This window comes from Budorcas taxicolor, chromosome 7 (genome assembly GCF_023091745.1).
Source record: "Budorcas taxicolor isolate Tak-1 chromosome 7, Takin1.1, whole genome shotgun sequence".
In the NCBI taxonomy this organism is placed as follows: domain Eukaryota; kingdom Metazoa; phylum Chordata; class Mammalia; order Artiodactyla; family Bovidae; genus Budorcas; species Budorcas taxicolor.
Genome location: NC_068916.1, coordinates 6,640,402 through 6,657,048, shown reverse-complemented (window position 1 = coordinate 6,657,048; position 16,647 = coordinate 6,640,402). Strand labels below are relative to the sequence as shown.

At 62.8% G+C, this 16,647-nt stretch overlaps 1 protein-coding gene across 9 annotated transcripts; it reads left to right on the top strand.

The window, feature by feature from the left end:
• Positions 1-994: 994 nt before the first annotated feature.
• Positions 995-16,395, top strand: SSBP4 (single stranded DNA binding protein 4). 9 transcript variants are annotated; one of them, XM_052644118.1, is made up of 17 exons: positions 995-1,289; positions 9,426-9,498; positions 9,877-9,938; positions 10,052-10,110; positions 12,900-12,989; positions 13,620-13,679; positions 13,764-13,833; positions 13,973-14,040; positions 14,121-14,191; positions 14,512-14,557; positions 14,643-14,678; positions 14,780-14,834; positions 14,922-14,992; positions 15,069-15,150; positions 15,501-15,529; positions 15,645-15,868; positions 16,117-16,395. In XM_052644118.1, the coding sequence occupies exons 2-16, from the start codon at positions 9,443-9,445 to the stop codon at positions 15,852-15,854; spliced, it is 1,065 nt and encodes a 354-aa protein (XP_052500078.1). In that variant the 5' UTR covers positions 995-1,289; positions 9,426-9,442; the 3' UTR covers positions 15,855-15,868; positions 16,117-16,395. The 9 variants fall into 9 exon arrangements, with proteins under 9 accessions (XP_052500078.1, XP_052500077.1, XP_052500075.1 ...); XM_052644117.1 differs by having other exon boundaries at positions 10,026-10,110; positions 15,072-15,150; positions 15,645-15,752; XM_052644115.1 differs by having other exon boundaries at positions 10,026-10,110; positions 15,072-15,150.
• The last annotated feature ends 252 nt before the right edge of the window (positions 16,396-16,647 follow it).

The window sequence follows — 16,647 nt, the reverse complement described above, 5'->3', positions numbered from 1 at the left end:
AGGAGGGAGAATGGGATGCCTACTGCCTGCACCCCGACTCCTGCAGAGGTGCTATTAAGGTGGAATATTCACAGCTGGCACAGGCTGAGAGGCGGAGCCAGCGAAAGTGACCCAGTCAGTCAAGCCACCCAGCACCTGCAATTGACAACAGGTGTGACTGTGAGGCAGTGCGGGGTAGTTCCCAGGAGGTAGCCTGGACACCCCAGGAGGTAGCCTGGACACCCCAGGAGCGTCTTGTCCGTGTGGTGTCTGTGTTGCGTGTATCTGTGTTGTGTGACTGTGTGTTGCGCGTGACTGAGTCATCTCTGGCTCGGTGAGACCCCAGGTCCCTGTGTGAAGCCCTCAGGAGGCTGCGACGGTGTGCCCCAGGGTAGCTGCGTGGATTCTTTCCACAGCTGTTGGAAGCTGTGGCATAGCGGTGCCTATGCGTGTCTCCGTGTGGGTACCTATGTGAGTGTGGAGTGTGTTGCAGTGTTTTGTAACAGCCACTCTTTTAGCTGTGTATACCTACATGAATGACAGTGTGTCCTGAAGGCGGGCTATGTGTGTGGCAGTTCCCTCCGTGCTGGGTGTGGGTAGCTCTGCGGGGGTGATACACCCAGTGTGACTGCCTGTAGCTTTATGGGGCTATCAGTAGTTGCTCCAGCAGCCACGAGTCCTGTGTCGGCGAGTGTAGCCGCAACTAAGTATGTGGCTGTTTCTGTGTACAATTTGGGCTTATCTGGACACTGCGTGTGTAGCAGCCATCAGCTGTGTCCTGTTGTTCGTCCTCGAGTGGCAGTTCCCACTAGCGCCCTGAGAATGTGTAGCCCCGCGCCCCTTCCCCCCGCGGCGGCCACTGCGCGTGCGCGCCCGGCCCACGGTCCCGGCGGCGGGACCCACCCGCGCTCCCGCCATCGCCCTTTTAAGAGCGGCGCCCGCGGGCGACGGGGTGGCGGCGGGCGGGGGCGCGCGCGGCAGGAGGAGGGGGCGCGCGCTTCCCGGAACAGCCCGCGCTGAGGGAAGAGAGGAAGAAAATAAAACCCGCGGCCGGAGCCAAAGCTGGAGCTGCCGCCGCCGCCGTCTGGAGCTCCCCCGCGCGGACAGTGCCCGCGATGCCCGCACGGGGCTCAGGGCGGTGAGGCCCGGGGCGCGGGGTAGCTATGGCGACAGGGAGCGCGGCCCGCGGCGCCGCCTGACAGGTGTGGGGCCCCGGCGGCGGCGGCGGCGGCGGCGGCGGTGCGGAGCAGCATGTACGCCAAGGGGGGCAAGGGCTCGGCCGTGCCCTCCGACAGCCAGGCACGAGAGAAGTGAGTCGGTGGGTCGGGACCGCGGCAGCCGGGGGCGGGGCTCGGCCACTGCGCCGCTTCCGGGGCCCCGATGCCGGCGGGCATCGCGTGGGGCACGTGGGTGCGGGTCCGTGCGGGGCGCGCCAGACCGGAGGGGCTCGGGGCGTCGCGAGCTAAGTGAGAGCGCGGTAGAACCGAGAGGCGTGAGAGGTTTACGGGGTCGCGAGATTTGAGGGGACACGCGAGATCCGAGAGGTCGTGCGAGTAGAAGGGGCGCGGGAGACCCGAGGGGAGCGAGGTTTGCGGGGGCGCGCGAGATCCGGGGGGGACTGAAGGGTCGCGAGACCTCCCCGACGTCGAGACTTGGGGGTGCGAGGTTGCCGCCGGTGTGCGCGCTCGCGATTCGTGCCACTTCCCCCACCCTCTGGGGGAAGTTTCCCTGGCAGGCGAGACTGGCCACTCTGCTCCCCGCCCCCTACTCTGCTCCTTGGTGAAAGCTTGAGGGGCGGCGGGCCCACCCCCGTAAGACCACCTGTCCAGCGGGGCCTGGGGCAGCTGGGTGGGGCCCTTGGGGAAGCCGCAGGGCTCACAGTCTTGGGGCGCCCACTTGTTCTAGGCATGGCGCTGGGCTTTGGGTGGCAGATGCTTTCAGGCTGTTAGAGGGACAGGTACCTAGCTCCCAGACTCTGCGATGAGGGGCTGGGGGCGCTCAGAGCTTGGAGTAGGGTGGTAGCTGAGCTGCTGCGCCTGCCTCCAGGCACTGCCACTTACCTGTGGTGGGACTTTGGGTGAGGGAGTACAGCCTCCGAAGCTCACTCTTTATCCTGAGAAATGCAGACGTAATAACAGTTCCGTTTCTTAGGTTTAGAGAGCATTTGAAAAGTGCTAGGACCTGTGACTATCACAGCAAGGGCACCCAATGGTGGTTTGTGATATTGTTATCCTGCCAGCGAAAACGGAAGGCTTGCGAGGGCTGATTTGCAGGATCGTAAAAGTCAAGCCACCTTGTGTAGGAAACCAGTTGCTGGAGATGTCAGGAGACTGGGTTTTCAGGGAGAGGCCCCATGATGACTCTTCAAGGAACAGAGCAAGAGAGGATTTGAAAGTCTGGGCAGTGAAAAGGAGCCCTAAACACGGGCTCTCTCCTATCCTGCGTTTTCTGCCTGGGCTGACGTTGGGACCCTTTCCTGCCCCCACCGGGACCTTCAGCTGTCCCTGCCACCTTCATCCCCTTATTTAAAGCTTTATTTACTTATTTTATTTTTTGGCTGTGGTGGGTCTTCGTTGCTGCACACCAGTTTTCTCTAGCTGTGGAAAGCAGGGGCTACTCTTCATTGCAGTGTGCAGGCTTTCTTTTCATCTCTTACAGCTCGGCAACCGTTTCTCTCTTGGCTGAGGACAAGCAAAGCTTGAAGGCTCAGTGGTTGGGGCTTTTGGGCTCAGTCATTGCGGTGCACCACTTAGTTGCTCCACAGCATGTGGGATCTTCCCAGACTAGGGATCAGACTGGTGTCTCTTGCATTGCAAGGTGGGTTCTTAATCACTGAACCACCAGGGAAGCCTTATCTAAAAAGATCTGAAACCAATGACCAAATGCAAGCACTAGTTAGTTCTTGGTGGGAGGTGCTCTTGGGGCCTCCTTGTAAGCTGGAGCATTCTTCGTTTACAGGAGAGGCTGTGTCTTCCTGCAGGCAGCCTACCCAGGCCCTACCTCCCCCTCGCCCACCCTGCCTTCCCTCCCCTGTATTCCTTGGAGCCTGCAGTCACCACTGTGTGCTGTGAACCCCCAAGGGCAGGGACCCACCATCTGTGCACCCAGCAGACGCTAAGTCCATTGCTAGGACAGGCTGGCCCAGACCTCGTTCTGAGACAGGGAGCCAGAGGGGGCTCAGGACAGGGGCCAAAGAAGGAAGGAGAAGAACGGCAGGAGGAGGCAGGAAGGTGAAATCAGGGAGAAAAGAACAGGCCTGGAGAGTTAAGGACCTGAGCAGTGGAACCCCCTTCACCGCATTACGCAGAGGAGGAAACGAAGGCCCAGAGACGGAAGTGGCTCAGTTGCCGGTGGCCTGTGAGGTGCTCTACCTGCAGCCTCTCCCCCAGCCCTGGTGAGAATCCTGCAAGGCTGACTGTCCGCATTTCAGACGGGAGACGGAACCGGGCTCAGAGCCCCTGGTCTGCCTTTCTAGTGTGTCAGCCCCACGCTTCGAAGAGCTCTCCTGTGCCCCTGAACCTGAGTTTTCGATGGGGTCCTTCTTGTCCAGAGCCCAGCATCCCCATCAGTGAAGCAGACGCCACCATCTGCTGTTTTCCTAACTTTTTTTTGCAGCAGCAGAACCTCGTCTCCAAGCCAGCACTTCTGCTGGACCCTCCTGACAAGAAATGGCTGAGTGTAGGATAGCTCTGGCCAAAAATGAGGGGGGAGGGGGACCGAGAACTCAGATAACCCCCTCTTCCATCCCTGGCCAAGAACTGAGGCTGGATTCAAAGACGCAGAATCTCCCCTGGGTTGTCCAGTGGGGTTGAAACTCAACTCCAAAGCCCTCCTTCCCAGCTCAAACCTGTTTCTTTTTTTTAAATTGGTTTATTTTTAATTGAAGAATAATTACTTTATAATATTGGTTTGATTTCTGTCACACATCAACATGAAGTCACCATAGGTATACATATGTCCCCTCCTCTTGAACCTCCTTCCCACCTCCCACCGCATCCCACCCCTCTCAGTTGTTACAGAGCCCAGTTTGAGTTCCCTGAGTCACACAGCAAATTTCCATTGGCTGTATATTTTACATATGGTACAAACCTGTTTCTTCCCTTCTCTTATCTCCACGGCCGTCCCCTAAGCTGCCACCATCAGCTCTGTTCCAGATAACTGCCTGCCTCCCCCAGGTTTCCTGGCCCTCCACCCACCAGCAGACCCCCAAGAAGCCCCACTCCACAAAGGAGCTGGAGCGCACTTTAAAACACAAACCTCTCCAGCCCACATGGCACGCCCCCACCCTGGGTACCAGCCCCAGATCTTTGGCCCAGCCTCACCCCAGGGCCTTTGCGCTTGCTGTGCCCTTAGTAAATGGCTCTTCCTCTAGACCTTCCACATAGCTGAGCCCTCCCACACCTCACTACCACCCACTTTTCCACTTCACTTTCTTAATTGCACAGCATCAGATTGGGTAACTCACCTACCTCTTAGCTAGGATGTGGGCTTCTTTGGGTCCAGCACCTGCCTTTCACTACACCCCAAGACCCAGCCCAGCACATGTCTGAACAAGCAGACCATTCCCACCGGGAGAGTGGTAGCCCCCAGACCCCAGCCAGGGTACAAGGATGGCTCGAGATGTGCCAGGATCTCCAGGAGTGGGGTGGTCAGACACCTGCTTCCAACCTGGGCAGAAGACAGGTGTCAGTTTTAAAGTCTCCTGCTTAAGGGTGCTTGGAAATGGAGCCCAACCTCACAACCGCGCAGCTAGATAAGAGGGGGCCAGAAAGACAGTCATCTGTCTAGCATCTTCTGGCCAGAAGAATCTCTTCTCCAAAATGACCCCGAGGCTGGGTAGAGAGTGGACGCTTGTTGTGCACTTAGGGCTCTAGGCACACAGTGGCGACTGCAGGGTCCAGAGGGTACAGGGGAGGGAGGCAGGGTGGGCCAGAGGGTACAGGGGAGGGAGGCAGGGTGGGCCAGAGGGAGGTGGGATCTGAGTGGGCTGCCTGCGGGGAGACACAGCCTCTCCTTCTGTAAATGAACACCAACCTAGAGGTAGGTCCCTGGAGCGCTTCCCACCCAGAGCGAGCGCTTGCGTTTGCCCATTGGTCTCAGTCTTTCTAAACAAGGAGATGAAGCTGACAGGGACAGCTGAAGGTCCCCACGTCCGCTGGGCATCCTCTCCCGCTTCCAGCTCCAGAGGCTCCGCTGTCCTGACGTGGGGGCAACGTCTAAACGTTAGCTGTGGGGCACTTTGAGTGCTGCCAGGCGGGTTTAGAATAGTTCCATGAGCAAGAGTCCTGTCAGTGTCCCTGGGCGTCTCGTGGGTTTTTCCGCCAGAATCGGTTTTGATATAAGCACATCACCTCAGGTAGTTTGTCCATCTTCCCAGGGGGTAAGGGAATGACCGTGTGTCTGTCCCATCCCTAGCTGAGTGTTCAGGTGTGGCCCTGGGCACCCTTGTTGGAGGGGAGCTCGTGGGTAAGAGGTTCTTGAGAAAGGCTGAGCGGAGCCAGCCGCACAGCACAGGGGAGCCTTCTGGGAAGGCAGGGTCTGGGGGCAGATGCTGGGGTGGAGTTTATGAGTGGGGGTCGTTCCTTTGGCTGCTGGGTGGGAGGAAGGCCGTAACATGAAGGCTGGTGAGGAGAGGGGCTCTGGAGAGCTGAAGGCCTGGCCCTGTGGGTGGTGGAGAGGAGGGAGGAAACGTGTGGGTGAGAGTCCCTGAAGGGCGTAGGTGGAACTGGTGACGGATTAGGCGAGGGTGGAGGGGTGACAGAAGGCCTTGAAGGAGAGGGCTGCTCCCAGCCCCCAGTGGCACACGCCCCCAGGGGCTCTGGGGGAGGGGGAGCTGAGCAGGCGGCACCTGTTACCTCAATTCTTGGCCAATTACGGCAGTTCTTGATAATGAAGGTGGCATTGCCAAGTTTCTGCCCCTGCTCTGTGCTCAGCTGCAGGGAGGCCCATGGGCACTTCTCCCCGTAAGCACTCCCAGTCCAGGCATCTCGCATGCTCCAGGTCACTGGTCCTTCTGTCTTGCAGCGGGGATCCCTTGATGGATGGGCTCTTGGTTCTGTAGGTCATTTGCTGACCAGGGCTGGGGCGGGACCAGGATTTGGACCCAGAGCCCCAGCCCTTTCCCACAACTCCGCTCGGGGCCTGGACAGGGACCGCCCCCCAAAGCCAGAAGCGCCCCAGAGGGGAGGGCTCTGGAGGTCCCCAAACCACCTGCCAGGCTTCAGGCAAACAAAACTGCTCCCAATTCTCTGAGACTTGATCCAGATGAAAATGAAAAGTACTAGCATGTAAGGTTTTTGGTTTCAGCAAAACTGAAAACCTTCTCTGGCTTCTCTATGCTCTTGGGATAAAACTCCAAATCCTTACCATCACAACAGTAGGTGCTTACATCCCCAGGGGGTTCAGGGTCCATTCCTTTGGATGGCTGAGGGCCCAGTGCTAGATAAGTTCAAGAGTGAGATGAAGTCCTCGCCCGCCCAAAGCGACATTCAGTGGGGGCTGCAGGCAGTAAGTGGAGAGCCTGGCGTCAAACAGAGATAAATAAAATGATGAGGGGCGAGGGGAGACTGGAGCAGGGCTGAGGTTAGAAGTGATAAAGACATCTCTTACAGGTGACATTGGAGCCGTGAGGGTCTCTGGCTGAAGTGCCCCAGGCAGGGAAACAGCCTGTGCAAAGGCCCTGGGGTGGAGAGTAGTGTGTGGTCAGTGTATGTGGGAGGGGAGGAGGGAGGGTCTGTGTGCGGAGTGCTGGTGGGGAAGGAAGGAGGCAGCCTTTGCTGAAGTCCAGGTAAGTGATGGTGGCAGCATGGACCGGAGTGTGCGGAGGAAGGCAGGCAGAAGGCTCAGCATGAGGAGAGAGGGCTTTTTCCTTAAGTTCTTTCCCCTAAATTCAGTAAAATGTAGTGATCTCTGGGGGATAGCTGGGTGGGTCTTCACACTTGCACCGCACACTTGTGTGTTCAGACCACCCAGGATGGGGAACAGGAGGGGAAGGGAAGAAGAAGCTGGGGTGGGGCTGGGCCTTTAAGATAGCAAGGGGCAGTGGACACTGAGTTCTGAGCAAGCCTGTGGGCAGCTGCAGCCATCAGTCATCCAAACAGGAGGGGAGGCTGCCCAGGGAGAGAGGAGGAGAGCAGGCCGGGCTGGGTTCCAGGACCTGTGTCCTAGGTCACATGCCACCCTGAGGGTGGAGGGTGAGAGGCGATGGAGAAGGACACGGTGGGCTGGCGGCGTAGACCCCTTGGTGGGAGCCACCATGTTCTTCAGAGGACTCCAGAGCCCTGGGAGAGCCTCTGCCCTTGGTGGGGGTGGGGGGTAGCAGACTGCAGCCCCCTGTGTCCCTGCTGGGGCAGCCTGCCCGGCCCCCTCCCCGCCCTGTATTGCTCCCTGTCTCTGGGTGTCTCATCCCCCGGCCTTTCCTGCTGCCTGCACTGCCCCCCAAGGTGACGGGGTCGGCTGGGCCTCTCACAGCCTCTGTCTTTGCCTGCAAGGTGAGGAAGTGAGCTGGCTGGAGCTGGTCAGCTCTGCTCTGGCCCCATCGGCCTTTTGTGTTCATTCTTGTACTGATGGGCTTGGGCCGGGCAGATGCAACCAGGCAGATGCAGAGCACTGGTGAAGGCTCAGGAGACCTCTAGAAGGGGGGGGGGGGGGGGCTCTGGGAGTGAGGTGGACAGATGAGCCCCACAGCTGAAGGGTGAGGAAGATCACTGGGCCGGAGAAGGGAGGATGCTGGAGCCTGCTGGGTGCGATGCTGGAGCCTGGGGTCGCCTGGGCCTTGAGGAGCTGCTGGGAGGAGTGTGATGACAAGGCGGGGACCTTGGCTAGTCTTGGGGGAAACCCACACTCAGAGCTACGTAAGCCCCACAAATCCTACCTCTCAGAGCCCCGCTTCGGTCCTTCCAGTGGCTCCCACATTCGGGGCACAACGCGAGCTGTGGACGTACCTTGCCCTGGGACAGCCGCCCACCCTGACTCCCTAACAGCCCCCCTCGTCCTGTAGCATGTACTGCCTTCCAGCCCACCAGGCCGCTTACCTTCTCCTCTGTATTGTTGCTCCTCCGTCTCGCCCCACAAGCTGGTAGCCTCTGGGAGGACAGGAGTCTGTGGTGGTCACTACTCAGGGAGGCGCTGCGTGAACGTGTGTTGAATGAATGAAGGGATGGATGGATGAAGAAAGGAAGGTCCAGAACAAGGGCGGGAGCCATGGAGCGGGGGCCGGGACAGAAGGACCTCGCTGTGGGCCAGGGCCTGGGTGGTCTGCTGAAGGGGCTGGGATGGGAGGCTTGAGCAGCCTGGCTGGGAAGAGCGAGAGAAAACAGGAGTGTGAGTCAAAGCAAGGTTATTTTAAGATGGGGCTGTCAGCCAGGGGAGGGCGGCCAGCTGGGAAGGCAGGCATCTGGAAGGGCCTCCAGCTTTCACCAGAGCAACCTCAGGCCGGCCCTTGGGGAGCCTCCAGTCTCAGACCCACACTCCCCTCAGCCCATCTGGGGCCTGGTTGGGCAGTGGGAGGACCCTGGGGGCGCCCCAAGGGGCTGGGACGGTAGAGGGTGACTAGGTGACTCCAGCGAGTTGGGAGTTGTCCCTCTGCTGGCTGGTGTGGAAGATAGACCGAGGGGTGGCAGAGGCCAGGGATGAAAAGGCCTGGAAGGCAGCATGGATGGTCTGGCTCCCTTGTGTGGCCCATGAGCAGTGCTGCTGGCCTGGGCAGTAACCGAGCTGCTGTGTGCACGGGGGCTGGGCGCCATGGGCATCTGGGCAAGGCGGTGTTGCGACAGCTGAGTGGCACTGTTGGCCCTACCTCCCGTGCCCCAGAGTCTCCTGGGGGCTGGCACGAGTGTGTCATAGCCACCACTGGTGCGTGCAGACTGACCCTAGAGGAGGACGGGGGCGTCCAGGGAGACCTGGAGGAGGAAGACCTCAGGTCAGAGAGCCCCTCTCTTTCCTCGGCAGCTGAGGCTGGGCATGCTCTAGGTGCTGGGCCCTGGCCCCGTGGCCCAGGGTGCCTGCTGGGAGGCCCTACCCAGAGCACAGTCTGGAATGGAGCCCACGAGCCCCTTCTCCAAGCAGAGGGCCTCTCTGGGGTCAAGGCTGCTCGGGGGTCTCAGGATTGGTGGGATGAGCCCAGGACTTGGTCCATCAGGGGTTGTTGAACAGAATAGAATTTGACCTGGAAGTGGGTCTGGGGACTCCTAGGAGAGCTGCCTAGACGAAGGGCCTGCAGGCTGGGTGTTGATGTGGGAGGTGGTCAGGCTAAGCAACTGGCATGGAGGCCGTCTATCTCTTCTGAGGAGTTGGGGAGCTGGGACGGCGGGGACCAGTGAAGGGGAGGGAGTGAGGCTGGCGGGAGGCGCAGGTACTTGGCCTGAGAGCCCCTCCCAGGGACCCTTGGGGCGGGGCACTGAGTGTGGCCCAGGCCTCTGACCTGGCCCCTACCTGACCACCTGCAGGCTGGCGTTGTACGTGTATGAGTACCTGCTACACGTCGGTGCCCAGAAGTCAGCCCAGACCTTCCTGTCTGAGGTAAGCTGGCCAAGCCAGGCAGGGACCCCCCCACAGCCAGACCCTTCCTCAGCCCCCGAACCCTGGGGGCCTCCCTACCCCATTTTTATCAGGTCTCTGGCAGTAGGGGCAGGTCACGCCCTGGAAGGTGAGGGCTGGGCAGGGGCTGGGCCTGCAGATGGGCCTCCTGGCATCTGCCCATCCATCTGAGGGTCTGCCTCCCGCTTCCCCGCTGGGCTCCTCACCAAGCTGCCCCCTCCTGGCTCCCCGGCCCTGACCCACTGGTTTCCTGGCCCAGTGCTCCCGGGCCGGAGCGGGGCTGGCGCTGCCTCTTGGGAGGGGAGGGTGTCAGGCAGAGCTGGGCAGTGAGTGCCTTGCCTTCTTTCCTCTCCCCTGCAGATCCGATGGGAGAAGAACATTACGCTGGGGGAGCCCCCGGGCTTCCTGCATTCCTGGTGGTGGTGCGTGTGAGGCGGTGCGGGCAGGCCTTGGAGGGGGGCTGGGTGGGGGCGCGTGGGGAAACCATCTCCCCCCCCTGCCGCCCACAGCGTGTTCTGGGACTTGTACTGTGCAGCGCCCGACCGCAGAGAGGCGTGTGAGCACTCGAGCGAAGCCAAGGCTTTCCAGGACTACGTGAGTCCCCGCCCCAGGGGCTGGGACCAGGGCTCGTGGGCGTGGGCAGGGCCTGTGCTCTGAGGGGCTCCAGTGGGCAAGTGGGCCGGGCTGTGAGGTCTGACCTGAGATTGTGCTCCTCCTATGCTCCTCCACTGCACCTCCTGCGGGTCCCCATAAGCCCGAGACCCTCCGGAGGCCAGCCCCTCCTTTGCTTCCCCTCCTGTGAACTCCATGTGGAACCCGATAGACAGAACCCCAGTTCCTGCCTCCCTGGCTGCCTGCCTCTTTGTGTGCAGGGTGGGGCTGGCCGTCCCCCACAGCTGGCCCCCTCCCCTCGAGCCTTCTGCGGTGGGGGCCCAGGCAGGGGTAGACCCTGGCGCTGGAGAGGCCTAGCTTGGCAGACCTCCCAGCCTTATTCGGCGACTGGGGCTGCTCTCTTCACCTCTCCGGCCTCGGTTTCGGTGCAAGTTGAGTTCAGTGTCATCCAGAGCAGAGGCTGGGTAACAGGAGGGGGCCCGCAGCACCGTGTGGTCACGTGGGGGGGGGGCGTTGGCCGCCCCCTGCCTTTACCCTCTTCCTCCTGGTCTGTGGGGCTTGCTCACCCAGCGCCGCGGAGACATCCACCCCCGCCCTCCCCCTCCCCCTGCCCCTCCCCCCTGCAGCCGGCGCGTTAAAGTCCTGAGCCCTCCGCTCTGCTGTGCCCCTGGGGCGGGGTGCCTCCCAGGGCCCTCCCTCCACCCTCCCTCTCTGCAGTTAGCCGGAGTCCCCCACCAGGCACCGCCTCCCGACAGAGGGCCCCCGCAGTACAGAAGGGCCAGGGTGCAGTCCGAAAAGGCCAGGGTTCACCGTGTCCCCAAAGACGCCCCGGGCACGCTGTATGCGCCTTTACTGGAGGGGCGGTTACTGCTGTCCCCGCCCCCCCCCCCCCCCCCGTCAGGTTCCACCAGTCATGTTGTGGTCCAGCCAGAACGGGGTAACAGACGTGTCTGGAGCTGAGTGCGCGTGTGACTCGGCGTGGGTCCGACTCCCTCGCCCCAGTGCACCCCACTTCTCCCTGTGCCTCTGTGGGGTCCCTGGGGCTCTGTTCCTCCTCCGGGCTGAGCAGCCCGCCCCTCCCTCTCCGCCCACGTCTCCGGGGGAGGGAAGAGCGCGCGGTCCCCCTGGAGTGAGCGCGCTTCCGGGAGCACGCTGATTACCATGGCAGCGGGGCGCGTCGAGGGAGGGGGGCGGCGCCCCGGCCGCGGCCCGGCTCCCGGGTGACAGGGTCCCCGTGTCAGCAGACTGGAGCCGGCTGCGTGTTCTGCCCCACCTCCGCACTTACTGGCGGTGGGGTGAGGGGCGTCCTGCCGCCTCCCCCTCGCAGTCGGGGCTCCCTCCTCCCTTCCACCCCCCAGCTTCTGAAGGGGCTCAGTCAGCGCCTCTGGGCTGGGGGCCGACCTCAGCGTCTCCAGGAAACGAGAGCGCGCCCAGCCTGTCGTCATGGCAACGCGGGCCCGGCTGGTGCCTCCGGGTGGATGATTGACGTGGGGGGTCCTGCTCAGGTCCCCCACCGGGAAGGGTGGACCCCACCCGTCCCCCCCGGATTAACCCTTCAAGGCCTAGACTTGGGGAGCCCCATCGTTTCCCCCACCCGCACACCTCAAGGTCTGGAAAGCCAGCCACCTTCCCCACCAGGAAATGCTCTGGCGCCGCCTGCCACAGCCCAGGAGGGGGGGCTGCCCTCCCTGTGGGCTGGGGAAGGTGGACAGACGCAGGGCCCAGAGCTGTTCCCCTCCGGCCAGGGAGAGACACGCGTCAAGGGGCCTCAGGAGAAGCGTTCTCGGTGCCTGCAATGTCCTCCCCCCTTCCCTGTCCTTTGATGTGTCTCCTCTGCCCTGAAGACTAGGCTTCTTTCTACCCCCTCCCCCTGCTCTGTGGGCCCCAAAGGCAAGCAAGCCTGGGACTTGGAACCAGCCAGAGGAAGTGGCCTGTCAGCCTGTCCCCCTGCCAACTCTGGGCCTGCCACCAGCATCCCCACCCTTGGCAGACACGAGAACTCCCTTCTCAGGCTCCCAGTCTTGTTCCCTCCTCCATCTGAAGAGAGACTGGGGGCCTGGAGAGGCACTGTGGAGTGCCCCTCCTCCTCCTCCCTCCTTCCTGGAGGAGGAGGGGAGTGGTCTGTACAGTGGCTCTAAGAAGGAACCCTCTGGGAGGGAGGTTCATCTCCAAGCTGCCTATTGATTTTTGTTGTTGTTGATTTGAGGGGTCTTGGGGGCCCAGCTAAGCTGCCTTGCCAGCTAGAAGGATTCAGGGCTGGTTGAGATGGGCTGGGAGTGGGGCACTGTGCCCCCACCCATCTGAAGTTGGATTCAGACCAAAAGAACAAGCCTGTGCTAGAAGGACGAAGCACACACTGGAGTTCTCGGCAGACGGCATTTTCAGACCCCTAGATCCTCAGGGTGGAGACTCACGACTCACGGGGGGCTGGAGTCCGCAGACGGCATTTTCAGACCCCTAGATCCTCAGGGTGGAGACTCACGGGGGGCTGGAGTCCTGGCCTCCTCCCTAGTCTGGGGTCTCAGCAGGTCGGGGCCCGCAGCACAGAGGCAGAGCCCTTGCGTAGGGCCACTCAGCATATGGGGCTGCTAAGCCTGGGGGGAACAAGGACTCTTTCCTCAGTGTTAGCCCCCCTCCCCAGTCCTTCCATGCTTCAGTAGTTAGATGGCTTGGGTTCCTTGTTCTGCGGGGCTGGCTGGCTGGGGAGAAGAGAAGAACCTGGTTCAGAAAGGGACCTGACTTGGGTCTTGCCATCTCTCCTGCTCCTGCAGAGTGCTGCAGCGGCCCCCAGCCCGGTGATGGGGAGCATGGCCCCCAGTGATGCAATGGCATCAGGCCCCATGGCACCCGGCTTCTTCCAGGTACAGCCAGGGCTAGGACCCCCTGTCTCCCTGGGTGGGCAGTGACAGGGTGGGTATGTACTGTGCGTCCGTGGTAGGGCCAGAGAGGGGCGGAGCTGCCTGGGCCCCAGTGCCAAGGAGGGCGGGTGCTCTGCGCTAGGACTGCTCGTGTGTCAGGGTGCTTGGGGCCGCAAAGCTTGGCTCTCTGAGCCAGGGGTCCTGCCCATAACCCTACCTTTAGGGTCCTGTAGAGGGGCTAGCTGGCCCCTTCTCCTGCCTCCACGGCGTCCCCGCCCCTGCCCTGCCAGGCTCTGCAGAGCCACAGGAAACCGTGAAACTTCGGGTGACCTCGCTCCTCCCAACCCGCCTGGTTCTGTCCTCCTAGGGCCCCCCCCCCCGGCTCCCAGCCTTCCCCCCACAACCCCAATGCCCCCATGATGGGGCCTCATGTTCAGGTAAGGACCTGTAACGCCCCGCCCCTTCGTGCACGCACACCCCTCCCCAGGGCCCCTGGGTGCATACCACTGAGCTCCATGCACCCAGGCACTGGGCTGAGGTATGCCGGCTGGTGCTGGAGGACAGCAGGAACCGGGTAGTTTTGAGGGCTGGGCAGGTTGGGGGAGGTGCTGATCCCCGGCCCACCTCTTCCAGCCCTTCATGTCACCGCGGTTCCCAGGGGGCCCCCGGCCCACCCTGCGGATGCCGAGTCAGGTGAGAGAGGGATGTGGGGGGGCGGGCAGGAGCTGGGCCGGGGTGGGGGCACCTCCACTCAGTGCTGCCACTCCCCATCCGCAGCCTCCCGTGGGCCTCCCCGGCTCCCAGCCCCTCCTCCCTGGCACCATGGAGCCCTCCCCGAGAGCTCAGGGTGAGTAGGGAAGCTCCAGCTGCTGTCCCCCCACCAGCCAATCAGGACCCCAGAACCAGGACCACCCCCGCGCCAACACAGCCCGTGTCCACGCTGGGAAATGGCCCAGATCTGAGCCTACTCTTCCTTCTGCCCCCAGGGCATTCGAGCATGGGCCCCATGCAGAGGGTGACGCCTCCCCGGGGCATGACCAGCATTGGGCCCCAGGTAAGGGCTGGCCCAGGTGACTGGGAGCATCAGGGGCTGCCCCCACTAAACCTGCACTCACGGCCCCTTTGCCTTCGCAGAGCTACGGAGGAGGTGGCATGCGGCCCCCACCCAACTCTCTTGCTGGCCCTGGCTTGCCCACCATGAACATGTAAGGCCCTCAGGGACCCCTAGGAGTGAGCCGAGGCGGGCAGCACCCCACTTCACGGGCTGGGTGTACTGTGGCAGACCCACTGGGCAGTCCCTGGTACTGTTGACGTCACTGCTGGGTGGGGAAGCTCAGGCTCGAAGACCAGTGAGCCATGGCTTGCTTGGGATTTGAAGGTGGCCTGGAATCTGTGCTTGGTTACTTCCCGGCCAACACCTGTTGCTCTGAGGGCACGTGGGGCAGAGTGGGTGTGTCAGGGAGTGTGTGGTAGGGGACAGGGTACCACCGGGCTTAGACCCCGGGTCCACCGCTGTCTCTTCTAGGGGCCCCGGCGTGCGCGGCCCGTGGGCCAGCCCCAGCGGCAACTCGGTGAGTATCCGGGCCGGGGGTGGGGTGATTGGAAGCAGGTGGGGGGTGGCGCGGGTGGACTGCTCACAGCTGCTTCTGTCCTCAGATCCCCTACTCCTCCTCCTCCCCCGGCAGCTACTCGGTGAGTGGGGCCTAAGCTGGGATACCTGGGACCTGAGCGCAAGGTTTGTGGGGTGACACATGGGGGCCTTTCTCACCGTCTGTGCCTCCCTCTGTGTGCAGGGACCCCCAGGAGGAGGCGGGCCCCCTGGAACCCCCATCATGCCTAGCCCTGGAGGTAGGACAGCCTGAACGCGGCACAGGGAGGGGTGTGCTTGGTGGGGGAAGCCCCTCTGACACCCTGCCCCCTCATGTGCTGTCTCAGACTCCACCAACTCTAGCGAGAACATGTACACCATCATGAACCCCATCGGGCCGGGCGCCGGCAGGGCTAATGTAAGTAGGGCTTGGGAGGGGGTTGGTTGGGGGGCGGGGAGACGGTGGCCCGAGGCCCAGGCCGTTTCTCTGCCAGCAGTTCCCGCTTGGCCCTGGTCCGGAGGGCCCCATGGCCGCCATGAGTGCGATGGAGCCTCACCACGTAAACGGATCCCTGGGTGAGTGGGCGTCCGGGGGCACCGACACCCACTCACCCGTCCCCGCCCCGCTGCTCCGCGAGCCTCGTGCGCCCCCTGGCGGCCTCCTTCAGCCCGTCCGCCTCTGTGTGCTGGGCGGGTATTGAAGGCGCCTTTGCTTCTCTGGGCTGCTGGGTGACCCGCTGAGCTGGGGGAGGGTCCGGCATCTGAACCGTGGGGAGGCCCGGCCGCCAGTCCTTCCGCCCCGATCTGGGCCCTCCCAATGGGCTGGGCGGAGGGAGGGGACGCGGCCGTCGGGGGAGGCGGTGGGGGAGCGGATTTGGCGGCGCCGGCGCGTCTGAGCCGCGTGTCCGCCGTCTGTCGGTCCACAGGCTCGGGCGATCTGGACGGGTTGCCGAAGGTGAGGGGGCGGCGCTCCGGGGGCGGGGCGGGGCTGCGGGGTAGGCCGGGTGGGAGAAGCAGGGTCCCGGCGGGGCCACGCGGCCGGCCTTCGCGCTGACCGCGGCCGCCCCCAGAGCTCCCCCGGCGCCGTGGCCGGCCTGAGCAACACCCCGGGCACCCCGCGGGACGACGGCGAGATGGCGGCCGCCGGGACCTTCCTGCACCCGTTCCCGAGCGAAAGCGTAAGCGACTGCGTCGACTCCCCCCCCGCGGCGGCGTCGGGCCGGAGGGGCCTGGCGGGCAGACCCCGGCGGGGCGGCCGGGGGGCCAGAGCAAGACCGTGACCGCGGCGGGCCAGGTGGGGGGGCGGCCGCGGCATCCTTCCCTTCCTCCTCCTCTCCCCTTCCCCCGGCCCGCCCCATCTCACCACCCTGTCCACATCCCACCCCCAGCCCTGGGACCCGTGGCTCCCCTATGCACCGCCACCCGATCCTTTCCTCTCCCCCTGTCCACACCGCCCTGTCCCCCATTTCCCCCGGGGGGCGGGTCCCAGCCTAGGCCGGAACTGAACCGGCCCCCGCGCGCCACCCCCTCGTCTTTCCGCAGTACTCCCCCGGGATGACCATGAGCGTGTGATGGGGCCGCAGACCCTTGCCCACTGCCGGCCTCGGCTTCTGCCCAGCGCCCCTTCCCCGGGCCAAGGTCCAGGGGCTCGGGTGGTCCGCAGGGTGAGGGTCTGAGGTCACACCGCGGGCAACTGGACTCCCAGTCAAGGCTTGGATGGCTGGGAGGCCCCGCACCAAGGACTCATTCATTTTATATATATATATATATATTATATATATTATATATATATATATATATATAAACAAACACACAAGGACCTCAGAGACGTTCTTTCCTGTTTGGGCCCTTCCCGTCATTTCTATTTTGTCCTGGGGGGGGGGCGCTCCTTGGGGGACCTTCCTTTCCCCTGGACAGCAGGGGTGGGCCCTATCAATAAATGTAACTTGATTTTGCTTTTTGGTATCTGGTCTCAAATTTCTTTGGCTTGCAGCAGACACACCCTACTTATTAGCCCAGCCTTCAAGGGTTGTGGTTAGGCAGAGCCGCCGGCTCCTCCCCCATCTCCCATAG